Below are 15,122 nucleotides of genomic sequence, written 5' to 3' on the forward strand. Positions count from 1 at the left end.
ACATGATGGCGTCCCGTCTAAACAAAAAACTAGAGAGGTATTGCGCCAGGTCAAGAGACCCTCAGGCGATAGCGGTGGACGCTCTGGTAAAACCGTGGGTGTACCAGTCAGTTTATGTGTTCCCTCCTCTGCCGCTCATACCAAAGGTATTGAGAATAATAAGAAAGCGAGGAGTAAACACAATTCTCGTGGTTCCGGATTGGCCAAGAAGAGCGTGGTACCCAGAACTTCAAGAGATGATCTCAGAGGACCCGTGGCCTCTGCCACTCAGACAAGACCTGCTACAGCAGGGGCCCTGTCTGTTCCAAGACTTACCGCGGCTGCGTTTAACGGCATGGCGGCTGAAAACCGGATCCTGAAGGAAAAGGGCATTCCGGAGGAAGTCATTCCTACGCTTATTAAATCCAGGAAAGAAGTTACAGCAAATCATTATCACCGCATATGGCGGAAATATGTTGCATGGTGTGAGGCCAAAAAGGCCCCAACAGAGGAATTTCAACTAGATCGATTTCTGCATTTCCTGCAAACAGGAGTGAATATGGGCCTAAAACTGGGCTCCATTAAGGTACAGATCTCGGCTCTGTCGATTTTCTTTCAGAAAGAACTAGCTTCAGTACTTGAAGTTCAGACATTTGTAAAGGGAGTGCTGCATATTCAGCCCCCGTTTGTGCCTCCCGTGGCACCTTGTGACCTCAACGTGGTGTTGAGTTTCTTAAAATCACATTGGTTTGAACCCCTAAAAACCGTGGATCTGAAATATCTCACGTGGAAAGTGGTTATGTTATTGGCCTTGGCTTCCGCCAGGCGAGTATCAGAATTGGCTGCTTTGTCTTGTAAAAGCCCCCATCTGATTTTCCATATGGATAGGGCAGAATTGAGGACTCGTCCCCAGTTTCTACCTAAGGTGGTGTCAGCGTTTCACCTGAATCAGCCTATTGTGGTGCCTGCGGCTACTAAGGACTTGGAGGACTCCAAGTTGTTGGACGTGGTCAGGGCCCTGAAAATTTATGTTTCCAGAACGGCTGGAGTCAGAAAATCTGACTCGTTGTTTATCCTATATGCGCCCAACAAGCTGGGTGCTCCTGCTTCTAAGCAGACTATTGCTCGTTGGATTTGTAGTACAATTCAGCTTGCGCATTCTGTGGCAGGCCTGCCACAGCCAAAATCTGTTAATGCCCATTCCACAAGGAAGGTGGGCTCATCTTGGGCGGCTGTCCGAGGGGTCTTGGCTTCACAACTTTGCCGAGCAGCTACTTGGTCAGGGGCAAACACGTTTGCAAAATTCTATAAATTTGATACCCTGGCTGAGGAGGACCTGGAGTTCTCTCATTCGGTGCTGCAGAGTCATCCGCACTCTCCCGCCCGTTTGGGAGCTTTGGTATAATCCCCATGGTCCTTACGGAGTTCCCAGCATCCACTAGGACGTCAGAGAAAATAAGAATTTACTCACCGGTAATTCTATTTCTCGTAGTCCGTAGTGGATGCTGGGCGCCCATCCCAAGTGCGGTTTATCTGCAATACTTGTAAATAGTTATTGTTAACTAAATCGGGTTATTGTTGAGCCATCTGTTGAGAGGCTCTGTTGTTTCATACTGTTAACTGGTTTTCATATCACGAGTTGTACGGTGTGATTGGTGTGGCTGGTATGAGTCTTACCCGGGATTCAAAATCCTTCCTTATTGTGTACGCTCGTCCGGGCACAGTATCCTAACTGAGGCTTGGAGGAGGGTCATAGGGGGAGGGGCCAGTGCACACCAGGTAGTCTAAGATCTTTCTAGAGTGCCCAGCCTCCTTCGGGGCCCGCTGTTCCCCATGGTCCTTACGGAGTTCCCAGCATCCACTACGGACTACGAGAAATAGAATTACCGGTGAGTAAATTCTTATTTTTTAGACAGCCTAGATACAGAAGTGTCTGCTGTAGGTGGGTTTTCCCACTTCTTCCTATCCTCTTCAGGGAAAGGGAAAGCAATGAGAATTCTTTTAGAGATCTGGAATTTTTTCTCTGGGTTTTCCCAGGATTTTTCAAACAAGGAGTTTAACTCCTTAGAATCAGGAAAGGTCAGCGAGGATTTCTTATTTACTGTAATCTAAGATTCCTCTACTTGTTCCTGAACCTTCCCAGAAATATGCAAAACATCCCTAATGGCTTCAATCATTAGCTGCACCCCTTTAGCAAGGGATGCACCCCCCCCCCCTGCATATCCCCATCACCGTCCCCTGTAACAGAGTCGGTATCAGTGTCAGCTTGCATTATCTGGGCAAGTGTACGTTTTTTGGGGTATGTAGTTGCATTTGTATTGTAGTCCATCCTACCTCTGACCCACTAGCGCCCCCTCCGGGGACACAAACCAGACCGAACCTGACATACTGTATTTAGCTTTATGATTTTTGAGACCCAAGTGCATGATTTTGCATTTTTTGGCATTAAACTGTAATTGCCAGACTCTTGACCATTCCTCTAGTCTACTTAGATCCTCAATCATTTGTTTTACCCCACCTGGTGTGTCTACCCTGTTGCATACCTTTGTGTCATCTGCAAAAAGGCATACTTTCCCTTTAATGCCATTTGCAATGTCACCAATAAAGATATTAAAAAGCACTGGTCCAAGTACAGATCCCTGGGGTACTCCACTGGTAACATTTCCCTCCTGTGAATGCACTCCATTTACCACAACTCTCTGTTTTCTATCCTTCAACCAAGATCTTATCCATTCAATAATCCTAATATCTAATCCCAAACTTTCAAGTTTATTTAGCAGTCTGCGATGTGGAACTGTGTCAAAAGCCTTACTAAAGTCTAGATAAGCTATATCCATGGCTCCACCTTTATCCATCACTTTAGTCACACAATCAAAAAAGTCAATAAGATTTGTTTGACATGATCTCCCCCCAGTGAATCCATGCTGTTTGGGATCCAGTAAATTGCCGGATTTGAGATAATCTACAACTCTTTCTTTTAAGAGTGTTTCCATCAATTTCCCCACTACTGATGTAAGACTCACTGGTCTGTAGTTGTTTGCCTCTTCCTTGCTTCCACTTTTGTGCAGTGGGACTACGTTTGCTCTTTTCCAGTCCCCTGGAATTTCTCCTGTAGCTAATGACTGGTTGAATAATTCTGTCAATGGTGCTACCAGCACCTTTTTAAGTTCTTTTAGTATCCTTGGATGTATCCCATCTGGCCCCATATATTTGTCCACTTTCAACTTTGAGAGTTCTGTTAGGACCTTCTCCTCTGTAAATGTACTTGTTTCATTTTCCTGAATATCCCTGCAACTTAACTGTGGCCCCTTCCCCTCTCTTTCAGTAGTAAATACTGAGCAAAAATAATCATTAAGATGATCTGCTATTAAATTGTCTCCTTCAACAAGACTCCCAGTGTCCGTCTTTAGTTTTATAATTCCGCCTTTTGTTTTTCTCTTTTCGCTTATATACCTAAAAAAAGTTTTGCCTCCTTTACCCACTGACTGGGCCATTTTCTCCTCAGCGTGTGCCTTTGCACATCTGATTACCTTCTTTGTGTCCTTCTGTCTAACAAGATATATCTTTTTGTCTTCATTATTTTGTGTCTGCTTATATTTCCTAAAAGCCATCTTTTTTGCTCTCACAATATTTGCTACTTCTTTTGCAAACCACACTGGCTTCCTTTTCCTTGTGTTTTTCCTAACAGTTTTGATACAAAGGTCTGTTGCCTTCAATATTGCACATTTGAATGTTTCCCACCTCTCCTGCACTGTTTCCAAGTTCCTCCACTCTGCCAAAGAATCGCTTACACATTTTCCCATCCCTTCAAAATCAGCCTTCCTAAAATCCAACACCTTTGTTTTTGTATGGGACGAGTCAGTCTCTGTCTCAATGCTGAAATATACTGCAGTTTCTGAGTAGCTTGAGACTTACTCTGCCAGTGCGATCAGTTCAGTCAGTGTCGTTCCTGGTTTGACGTCACAAACACACCCAGCGTTCGCCCAGACACTCCTACGTTTCTCCAGCCACTCCCGCATTTTTCCCAGAAACGGTAGCGTTTTTTCACACACACCCATAAAACGGCCAGTTTCCGCCCAGAAACACCCACTTCCTGTCAATCACACTCCGATCACCAGAACGTAGAAAAAACCTTGTAATGCCGTGAGTAAAATTCCTAACTGCATAGCAAATTTACTTGGCGCAGTCGCAGTGCGAACATTGCGCATGCGCAATAAGCAGAAAATCGCTGCGATGCGAAGAAAATTACAGAGCGAACAACTCGGAATGACCACCATTGTTCCGGATTATCCAAGAAGGACTTGGTACCCGGAACTGCTAGAAATGCTCACAGAGGACCCATGGCCTCTGCCTCTCAGACAGGACCTGCAGCAACAGGGGCCAAGACGTACCGCAGCTGCTTTTGACGGCATGGCGGTTGAACGCAGGATCCTAGCGGAAAAAGGCATTCTGGATGAAGTTATTCCTACGCTGATAAAGGCTAGGAAGGACGTGACGGCAAAACACTATCACCGCATATTCCGAAAATATGTTGCCTGGTGTGAGGCCAGGAAGGCCCCTATAGAGGAATTCCAGCTGGGCCGGTTCCTGCACTTCCTACAGTCTGGAGTGACTATGTGCTTGAAGTTGGGCTCTATTAAGGTCCAGATTCGGCTCTATCCATTTTCTTTCAAAAGGAACTGGCTTCTCTTCCTGAGGTTCAGATGTTTGTTAAGGGAGTGCTGCATATTCAGCCCCCTTTTGTGCCACCAGTGGCACCTTGGGATCTCAACGTGGTGTGGGGTTTCCTGAAATCCCACTGGTTTGAGCCACTTAAGACCGTGGAGCTGAAGTATCTCACGTGGAAAGTGGTCATGCTTATTGGCCTTAGCTTCGGCTAGGCGTGTGTCAGAATTGGCGGCTTTGTCATGTAAAAGCCCCTATCTGGTTTTCCATATGGACAGGGCAGACTTTCGGACTCGTCCGCAATTTCTGCTGAAGGTGGTGTCATATTTTCATTTGAACCAACCCATTGTGGTGCCTGCAGCTACTCGTGACTTGGAGGATTCCAAGTTGCTTGATTTAGTCAGGGCTTTGAAGATCTATGTAACCAGGACGGCTGGAGTCAGGAAAACTGACTCGCTGTTTATCCTGTATGCATCCAACAAGCTGGGTGCTCCGGCTTCAAAGCAAACCATTGCTCGCTGGATCTGTAACACGATTCAGCAGGCTCATTCTGCGGCTGGATTGCCACATCCAAAATCTGTGAAAGCCAACTCCACAAGAAAAGTGGGCTCTTCTTGGGCGGCTGCCCGAGGGGTCTCGGCATTACAGCTTTGCCCCCCAGCTACTTGGTCGGGTTAAAACACATTTGCTAAGTTCTACAAGTTTGATACCCTGGCTGAGGAGGACCTTGTGTTTGCCCATTCGGTGCTGCAGAGTCATCCACACTCTCCCGTCCGTTTGGGAGCTTTGGTAAAATCCCCATGGTCCTTACGGAGTCCCCAGCATCCACTAGGACGTTAGAGAAAATAAGATTTTACTCACTGGTAAATCTATTTTTTATAGTCCGTAGTAGACGCTGGGCGCCCGTCACAAGTGCGGACTTTCTGCAAAACGTGTATATAGTTATTGCTTAATAAAGGGTTATGTTATGTTGGCATCCATTGTTTGATGCTCTGTTGTTGTTCATACTGTTGACTGGGTAAGTTTATCACAAGTTATACGGTGTGATTGGTGTGGCTGGTATGAGTCTTACCCTGGATTCCAAAATCCTTTCCTTGTAATGTCAGCTCTTCCGGGCACAGTTTCCTTAACTGAGGTCTGGAGGAGGGGCATAGAGGGAGGAGCCAGTGCACACCAGGTAGTACTAAATCTTTCTTTAGAGTGCCCAGTCTCCTGCGGAGCCCGTCTATTCCCCATGGTCCTTACGGAGTCCCCAGCATCCACTACGGACTACGAGAAATAGATTTACCGGTGAGTAAAATCTTATTATTACATTTGTTATTGTGAGTGTTCTCAGGAGGGTGGACACAATGATAGTCTGAGACACAGTATTATAAAGCCTTCATTAAAAGTTATGTTTTATTATACACACACATTTATAATTAAGTGTCCCAGAGAGTCGTCTTCTCCTATTGTTTACAAGATTAATATTGTTACAGAAAATGTCACCATTTCCATAATGTATTTTATTTCCAGCAGATGGATACACAAGCAGGAATATCTCAGAAGGACATCTAATGTTATCCCCGGATTGTGACATAAAAGAAAATGACAGTAGACAGGAATCTCCAGGAGATAACCCCATTACCCCAATTATACATCCAGGTCTATCAGCTGATCCCTCTGATCCTGGGAAATGTTCTTCTGATCACTCTGATATTGGTGTATCTGGTACACTTCTTACAGTAGATATAGAGTTTCCCTGTTCTATAGGTGCCAGATGTTTTACACAGAACACAAAGCCTATTAACCCACACACAGGTAAGGTAGGTGAAAGGCCACTGATATGTCCGGAGTGTGAGAAATGTTTTACATACAAATCAGATCTTGTTATACATCAGAAAAGTCACATAGGTGAGAAGGCATTTCCATGTTCTGAGTGTGGGAAATGCTTTGCACGGAAATCATGTCTTGTTAGACATCAGAGAAGTCACACAGGTGAGAAGCCATTTCCATGTTCTGAGTGTGGGAAATGTTTTACACATAAATCAGATCTTGTTAAACATCAGAGAAGTCACACAGGTGATAAGCCATTTCCATGTTCTGAGTGTGGGAAATGTTTTACACGGAAATCAGATCTTGTTATACATCACAGAACTCACACAGGTGAGAGGCCATTTCCATGTTCTGAGTGTGGGAAATGTTTTACACGGAAATCAGATCTTGTTATACATCACAGAACTCACACAGGTGAGAAGCCATTTCCATGTTCTGAGTGTGGGATATGTTTTGCACACATATCAAATCTTGTTATACATGAGAGAAGTCACACACGTGAGAAGCCATTTTCTTGCTCTGAGTGCAGGAAAAGTTTTACCTGGAAATCCCTACTTGTTATACATCAGAGAAGTCACACAGATGAGAAGCCTTTTCCATGTTCTGAGTGTGGGAAATGTTTTGCAAACAAATCAGATCTTGTTAAGCATCAGAGAAGTCACACAGGTGAGAGGCCATTTCCATGTTCTGAGTGTGGGAAATGTTTTGCACACAAATCAGATCTTGTTAGACATAACAGAAGTCACACAGGTGAGAAGCCATTTCCATGTTCTGAGTGTGGAAAATGTTTTACACAGAAATCACAACTTGTTATACATCAGAGAATTCACACAGGTGAGAAGCCTTTTCCATGTTCTGAGTGTGGGAAATGTTTTGCACACAAAACCGTTCTTGTTAGACATAACAGAAGTCACACAGGTGAGAAGCCATTTCCATGTTCTGAGTGTGGGAAATGTTTTACACGAAAATCAGTTTGTGTTATACATCAGAGAAGTCACACAGGTGAGAGGCCATTTCTATACTCTGAGATATAAATCAGCTCTTGTTGCACACAATAGACATAACTCAGGTGAAGAACCATTTTAATCTTCTGGAGTATACTCATCATTGCCATGCGTTGTTTTTCAAGGTTCTTATCCTATCTCCTATGCTTTTTGCAATATACATGCTACCACTGGGTATAATAATCAGATGTCATGTCCTCATCTACCACTGCTATGCAGATGACCTGTCTTTTGCTCTGGTTACTGAGAACCCAGTACCAATCCTAAATGGTTGTCTAGCTGAGCTCCAGGTGTGGGTGATGCCAGTTGGTGAAACAGGTCCTTGTGATAGAAGCTCACCAACAAAGGACAGGGCTACAGCTCAGCTTTGCCTACCAACCAGAATTACGCTTGGGGGTTCAGAATTACAAAATGCTGATCATGGGGGTGATTCCAAGTTGTTCGCTCGCTAGCTGATTGTAGCAGCATTGCACACGCTATGCCGCCGCCCTCTGGGAGTGTATCTTCGCTTAGCAGAATTGTGAACGAAAGATTAGCAGAATAGCGAATAGAAAATTCTTAGCAGTTTCTGAGTAGCTCCAGACCTACTCCAACACTAAGATCAGCTCAGGCCGTTTAGTTCCTGTTTGACGTCATAAACATGCCCTGCGTTCAGCCAGGCACTCCCCCGTTCTCCTGACACTCTGCGTTTTATACTGGCATGCCTGCGTTTTTCTGCACACTTCCAGGAAACGGTCAGTTTTCGGCCAGAAACACCCACTTCCTGTCAATCACACTCCGATCACTTCAACGATGGAAATTCTTTGTTCTGCCGTGATTAAATCTACAAAGTTTGAGCTAAAATACTTAGCGCACTGTGTAGCATGCGCATGCGCATTTTCGCATTAATTGCTCCGTTGCCAAAATCGGCAACGAGCGAACAACTCGGAATGACCCCCCATATGCGGAATCTTGGTGTCCTGGATGGTGGAGTGACACTTAGACATCAGGTATCAGCCACAATCAGATCCTCATCTGAGGAACAGAGCCAGACTCCAGCACTTTATTCCCTCAGAAGATCTACCTACAGTCATACATGCACTTGTATCATCACACATAGACTACTGCAATGTCCTCTACCTGGGTCTCCCAGCAAAAGAATTGCACCGCTTGTAGCTTGTACAGAATGCAGCAGCCAGGCTGTTACCTAACCAGCCCGTTCCTGCCACATAACACCCATTCTCTACCTCCTCCGGCTGCCTGTAAGATGGTGACTATTACATAATCTTACTGACTCTCCCAGCCCTATATGACCAGGGTCTATGGTACCAGAAGCAGCTTCTGCCTCATTACTGCCCTGCTTGTTTACTTCCATCTGCAGATAAAGGACTGTTACCAGCAGTACCAAGAATCCCCAAGCAGTGCTGAGATGTCAGAGGGGGAGACAGGGTGGTGGCACTAGTGCTGTAGCGGGGGCTGACGGAGGCACTGTCTGTGGGTAATATTGTCCCCAAGCAGTGCTAAGGTGTCAGAAGGGGAGACAGGGCAGTGGCAGTAGTAGGGGGAGATAGGGCAGGTGACAGCAGGCGGGGGACAGGGTGGATGGTCACAGTGCAGTACCAGGGGCTGCTGGAGGTAGTAACGAGGTGTATGGGTCCTGCACAGAACCAGTTGATAATTAGACTTAATGATTATTCTTCCTTATTTCTAATGAATCCCTTATATGTGTTCCTGTTATTTGCTGTGTCAGCCTTTATGTGTGTTCTGTGTAATAATCCTGAAAGTAGTGCTGCCACCGATCTCATATCATTTGTAGTAACTTGGAAAAGATGAGATATGAGGTGCACTCTGGAAGCTTATAGGGGGTTAATCAGAGATGAACGCATCCCCTGGAAAATGGTCCTGGCCCGCCCTCATTCACCCCTCAGGGATGCGGCCACAATGCGTGTGTCTGCAGCCTCTGCACGTGCATTTTGTCACCACCAGTAAACTGCTGCGGGCCACTATTGCGGCTGGGTCTGAATGACCCCCATAGGGTTTTGGCTCTCCTGATATGAATCTGTTTTACTTACGTGCAATACTATAATGTAACTTGAATTGTTTCTGTGCTTTAAAGGATATTTTATCCATGTTGTGCAGAGTAAAGTATTTTTTAAGTTTAAAATATAGAGAAAAATCTGTTTATTAAAGATATGAAATAAAGTTTTTTTAAAACAAAAGATTTCCGTTGAGTCTTTTTATGTGTCTGTGTATTATCTTATTTCCAGATAATTGTCGCTATGGTGACAGAAACAATTTCCTGTTAATGTGTCACTTGTATTGTTACTTTTGTGTCCAGCGGGTGGGCTCGGAAATGTTATCCTTTTCCTCGCAGCCCCAGTTGCTGGAGAAAATGAAGGAGTAGCTGGTGACGGGTCACGTTCCGCGTGAGTTGACAATTTTCTCACCAGCAGGTCTTTCCACCTCTACAGACTTGTGTCCGGAAAGAGAGATATAATGTAGGCTTTACACCTAGGATCGAGCACGGTGGCCAAAATGTAGTGCTCTGATTTCAACAGATTGACCACCCTTGAATCCTGGCAAAGCGAATGAAGGGCTCCATCCACCAGTATTTCCAGGGAAGACGTTACGTCTGAGGGACTATGCACAGGCCCAAATGATAATTGTTTTATGATCCTTCTATGTATGAACCAACGGATAGAGGGAATAATCCGAAAGTGTTAATACCAAAGATTAGCTAATCTGGTTGGAGGTGCGACATTAAGCAAATTGCAATGACTGGTTAGGGGGTTTAGAAAAAACACTAGTGGGCTTATATCTAAAGAAGCCTTAATGTGTGGCGCACTCTTTTTTCTTTACGTTTCATGAATAAATGAAAGCATAACTTTTATTATTTTTATTTAAGAATGATTTTTCAATAGACATGACATAAGGCAATTGATTGTCAGCCTGGAAAGACAAGAAATAAATGAAAGATATAAAATAATGTATATACCAGCACTACCTATGTATGGGTATATGGGTAGAGCAATAACTGATATTAGCAAGTGAAATATAAAAGGAATTTAAACAGGTTTTATTTATCAAATTTATGAGATCCTTTCACAACGGGATTGTGATCTAAAAAAAACAACTGTTTTACAGCTGCGCCCTGCAGAGCGTTACTACTGCATACAATATTAGTGCTCCCTGCAGAGCGTTACTACTGCATACAATATAAGTGCTCCCTGCAGAGCGTTACTACTGCATACAGCCTAAGTGCTCCCTGCAGAGCGTTACTACTGCATACAACCTAAGTTCTCCCTGCAGAGCATTATTACTGTATACAAGCTAAGTGCTCCCTGCAGAGCATTACTACTGCATACAACCTAAGTGCTCCCTGCAGAGCGTACTACTGCATACAACCTAAGTGCTCCCTGCAGAGGGTTACTACTGCATACAATATTAGTGCTCCCTGCAGAGCGTTACTACTGCATACAATATTAGTGCTCCCTGCAGAGCGTTACTACTGCATACAATATTAGTGCTCCCTGCAGAGCGTTACTACTGCATACAATATAAGTGCTCCCTGCAGAGCGTTACTACTGCATACAGCCTAAGTGCTCCCTGCAGAGCGTTACTACTGCATACAACCTAAGTTCTCCCTGCAGAGCATTATTACTGCATACAAGCTAAGTGCTCCCTGCAGAGCATTACTACTGCATACAACCTAAGTGCTCCCTGCAGAGCGTTACTACTGCATACAACCTAAGTGCTCCCTGCAGAGCGTACTACTGCATACAACCTAAGTGCTCCATGCAGAGCATTACTACTGCATACAACCTAAGTTCTCCCTGCAGAGCATTACTACTGTATACAAGCTAAGTGCTCCCTGCAGAGCGTTACTACTGCATACAACCTAAGTGCTCCCTGCAGAGCGTTACATACTGCAAAAATATATCTTGTTAGACAGAAGGAGGCAAAGAAGGTAATCAGATGTGCAAAGGCACAAGCTGAGGAGAAAATGGCCCAGTCAGTGGGTAAAGGAGGCAAAACTTTTTTTAGGTATATAAGCGAAAAGAGAAAAACAAAAGGCGGAATTATAAAACTAAAGACGGACACTGGGAGTCTTGTTGAAGGAGACAATTTAATAGCAGATCATCTTAATGATTATTTTTGCTCAGTGTTTACTACTGAAAGAGAGGGGAAGGGGCCACAGTTAAGTTGCAGGGATATTCAGGAAAATGAAACAAGTACATTTACAGAGGAGAAGGTCCTAACAGAACTCTCAAAGCTGAAAGTGGACAAATCTATGGGGCCAGATGGGATACATCCAAGGATACTAAAAGAACTTAAAGAGGTGCTTGTAGCACCATTGACAGAATTATTCAACCAGTCATTAGCTACAGGAGAAATTCCAGGGGACTGGAAAAGAGCAAACGTAGTCCCACTGCACAAAAGTGGAAGCAAGGAAGGGGCAAACAACTACAGACCAGTGAGTCTTACATCAGTAGTAGGAAAATTGATGGAAACACTCTTAAAAGAAAGAGTTGTAGATCATCTCAAATCTGGCAATTTACTGGATCCCAAACAGCATGGATTCACTGGGGGGAGATCATGTCAAACAAATCTTATTGACTTTTTTGATTGTGTGACTAAAGTGATGGATAATGGTGGAGCCATGGATATAGCTTATCTAGACTTTAGTAAGGCTTTTGATACAGTTCCACATCGCAGACTGCTAAATAAACTTGAAAGTTTGGGATTGGATATTAGGATTATTGAATGGATAAGATCTTGGTTGAAGGATAGAAAACAGAGAGTTGTGGTAAATGGAGTGCATTCACAGGAGGGAAATGTTACCAGTGGAGTACCCCAGGGATCTGTACTTGGACCAGTGCTTTTTAATATCTTTATTGGTGACATTGCAAATGGCATTAAAGGGAAAGTATGCCTTTTTGCAGATGACACAAAGGTATGCAACAGGGTAGACACACCAGGTGGGGTAAAACAAATGATTGAGGATCTAAGTAGACTAGAGGAATGGTCAAGAGTCTGGCAATTACAGTTTAATGCCCAAAAATGCAAAATCATGCACTTGGGTCTCAAAAATCCTAAAGCTAAATGCAGTATTAATGGCACTATACTGAAAACTACTGAGGAGGAAAGGGATCTAGGAGTCACTATTTCAGATGACTTAAAAGCAGGTAAGCAATGTAACAAGGCAATGAGGAAGGCTAGTCAGATGCTTGGCTGCATTGGGAGAGGAATCAGCAGCAGAAAGAAAGAAGTAATAATGCCACTGTATAGGTCATTGGTACGGCCTCATCTAGAATACTGTATTCAGTTCTGGAGGCCATATCTTCAAAAGGATATTAATACATTAGAAACTGTACAAAGGAGGGCAACTAAAATGGTGTATGGCCTACATCACAAAACATACCCAGAAAGACTAGGAAATCTCAATATGTATAGTTTGGAGCAGAGAAGGGAAAGAGGGGACATGATAGAAACTTTCAAATATATGAAGGCTTTTAACAAAGTCCAGGAGGGAAACATTCTCCAAATGAAGAGAAGCAATAGGACACGAGGACATGCACTGAGACTGGAGGGGGGGAGGTTCAGGGGAAATTTGCGGAAAAATTATTTCACAGAAAGGGTAGTGGACAAGTGGAATAGCCTCCCATCAGAGGTGGTAGAGGCTAAGACAGTAGAGCAATTTAAACATGCATGGGATAGACATAAGGATATCCTTACAAAGAAATAAGGATCAAATAAGGTTAGTGATAAAAAAAAATAATATAAAAAAAAAAAAAGGGGGCAGACTAGATGGGCCAAGTGGTTCTTATCTGCCGACAAATTCTATGTTTCTATGTTTCTATACAACCTAAGTGCTCCCTGCAGAGCGTTACTACTGCATACAACCTAAGTGCTCCCTGCAGAGGGTTACTACTGCATACAACCTAAGTGCTCCCTGCAGAGGGTTACTACTGCATACAACCTAAGTGCTCCATGCAGAGCATTACTACTGCATACAACCTAAGTTCTCCCTGCAGAGCATTATTACTGCATACAAGCTAAGTGCTCCCTGCAGAGCGTTACTACTGCATACAACCTAAGTGCTCCCTGCAGAGCGTTACTACTGCATACAACCTAAGTGCTCCCTGCAGAGCATTACCACTGCATACAACCTAAGTGCTCCCTGCAGAGCATTACTTCTGCATACAACCTAAGTGCTCAATGCAGAGCATTACTACTGCATACAATCTAAGTGCTCGCTGCAGAGCGTTACTACTGCATACAACCTAAGTGCTCCCTGCAGAGCATTACTATTGCATACAACCTAAGTGCTCCCTGCAGAGCGTCACTACTGCATACAACCTAAGTGCTCCCTGCAGAGCGTTATTACTGCATGCAAGCTAAGTGCTCCCTGCAGAGCGTTACTACTGCATACAACCTAAGTGCTCCCTGCAGAGCGTTATTACTGCATACAACCTAAGTGCTCCCTGCAGAGCGTTATTACTGCATACAACCTTAGTGGCCTTTTCTGGTAACCACTATGTCTTACAATGACCACTTTGTTACTACCCGTAGCGTATCACACAATAAGACAGTGTTACTACCTATAATGTATAACAGTGGGATCGTTCTCACAGGCACAAAGAAACATATATGTACAATTCAGCACATATGTAATAATATTGGTATTGAGAGGAAATGTTTTCCTATAACAAGTATATCATTGTAAAACCCTGTACGAGAGCAGAATCCTCAATCACATGTGTTACCCATTCAGTACATATATAAATTGATAACTGACCACATCACAAAGATATGTACATGGAATAAAACAATATTGTTGGTAATAAAAGGTGTTCTCCTGTGACTGAGCATATCATGTGTAACCCTGTAACACAGCACAGTTCTCTAAGGCATGCATATCCAATTCTACACATTTGTATCACTTCTGTGACAATATTGTTATTGAGAAGGGATATTCCCTGTAACAAGGGGGGTAATTCCAAGTTGATCGCAGCAGGACATTTTTTAGCAGTTGGACAAAACCATGTGCACAGCAGGGGGGGCAGATAAAACATTTGCAGAGAGATAATTAGATCTGGGTGGGTTATTTTATTTCTGTGCAGGGTAAATACTGTCTGCTTTATTTTTATACTGCAAATTAGATTGCAGATTGAACACACCACACCCAAATCTAACTCTCTCTGCACATGTTATATCTGCCTCCCCTGCAGTGCACATGGTTTTGCCCAATTGCTAACAGAATTCCTGCTGCGATCAACTTGGAATTACCCCCATGGTATACAATATGAAACCCTGTCACAGAGCGAGGTATACATTATATTATCCCAAGGTTAGTACATAGGCCCTCATTCCGAGTTGATCGCTCGCAAGGCGATTTTAGCAGAGTTACACACGCTAAGCCGCCGCCTACTGGGAGTGAATCTAAACTTCTTAAATGTGCGACCGATGTATTCGCAATATTGCGATCACAAACGAGTTAGCAGTTTTTGAGTAGCTTCAGACTTACTCTGCCTGTGCGATCAGTTCAGTGCTTTTCGGTCCCGCCTGACGTCATAAACACACCCAGCGTTCGCCCAGGCACTCCCACCGTTTCTCCGGACACTCCTGCGTTTTTTCCGGAAACGGTAGCGTTTTCAGCCACACGCCCCTAAAACGCCG

The 15,122-nt window shown here is 43.9% G+C and overlaps 1 protein-coding gene across 1 annotated transcript in view; it reads left to right on the forward strand.

Moving 5' to 3' along the window:
* Positions 1–9,631, forward strand: part of LOC135032963 (zinc finger protein 271-like) — a 141,510-nt gene extending 131,879 nt beyond the window's left edge. Inside the window, exon 4 of the mRNA XM_063954134.1 lies at positions 6,602–9,631. Coding sequence (XP_063810204.1) covers positions 6,602–7,493 — 892 coding nt within the window. The 3' untranslated portion in view covers positions 7,494–9,631. The remainder of the gene's footprint in view (positions 1–6,601) is intronic.
* The last annotated feature ends 5,491 nt before the right edge of the window (positions 9,632–15,122 follow it).

Source organism: Pseudophryne corroboree, unplaced genomic scaffold (assembly GCF_028390025.1).
Source record: "Pseudophryne corroboree isolate aPseCor3 unplaced genomic scaffold, aPseCor3.hap2 scaffold_556, whole genome shotgun sequence".
In the NCBI taxonomy this organism is placed as follows: domain Eukaryota; kingdom Metazoa; phylum Chordata; class Amphibia; order Anura; family Myobatrachidae; genus Pseudophryne; species Pseudophryne corroboree.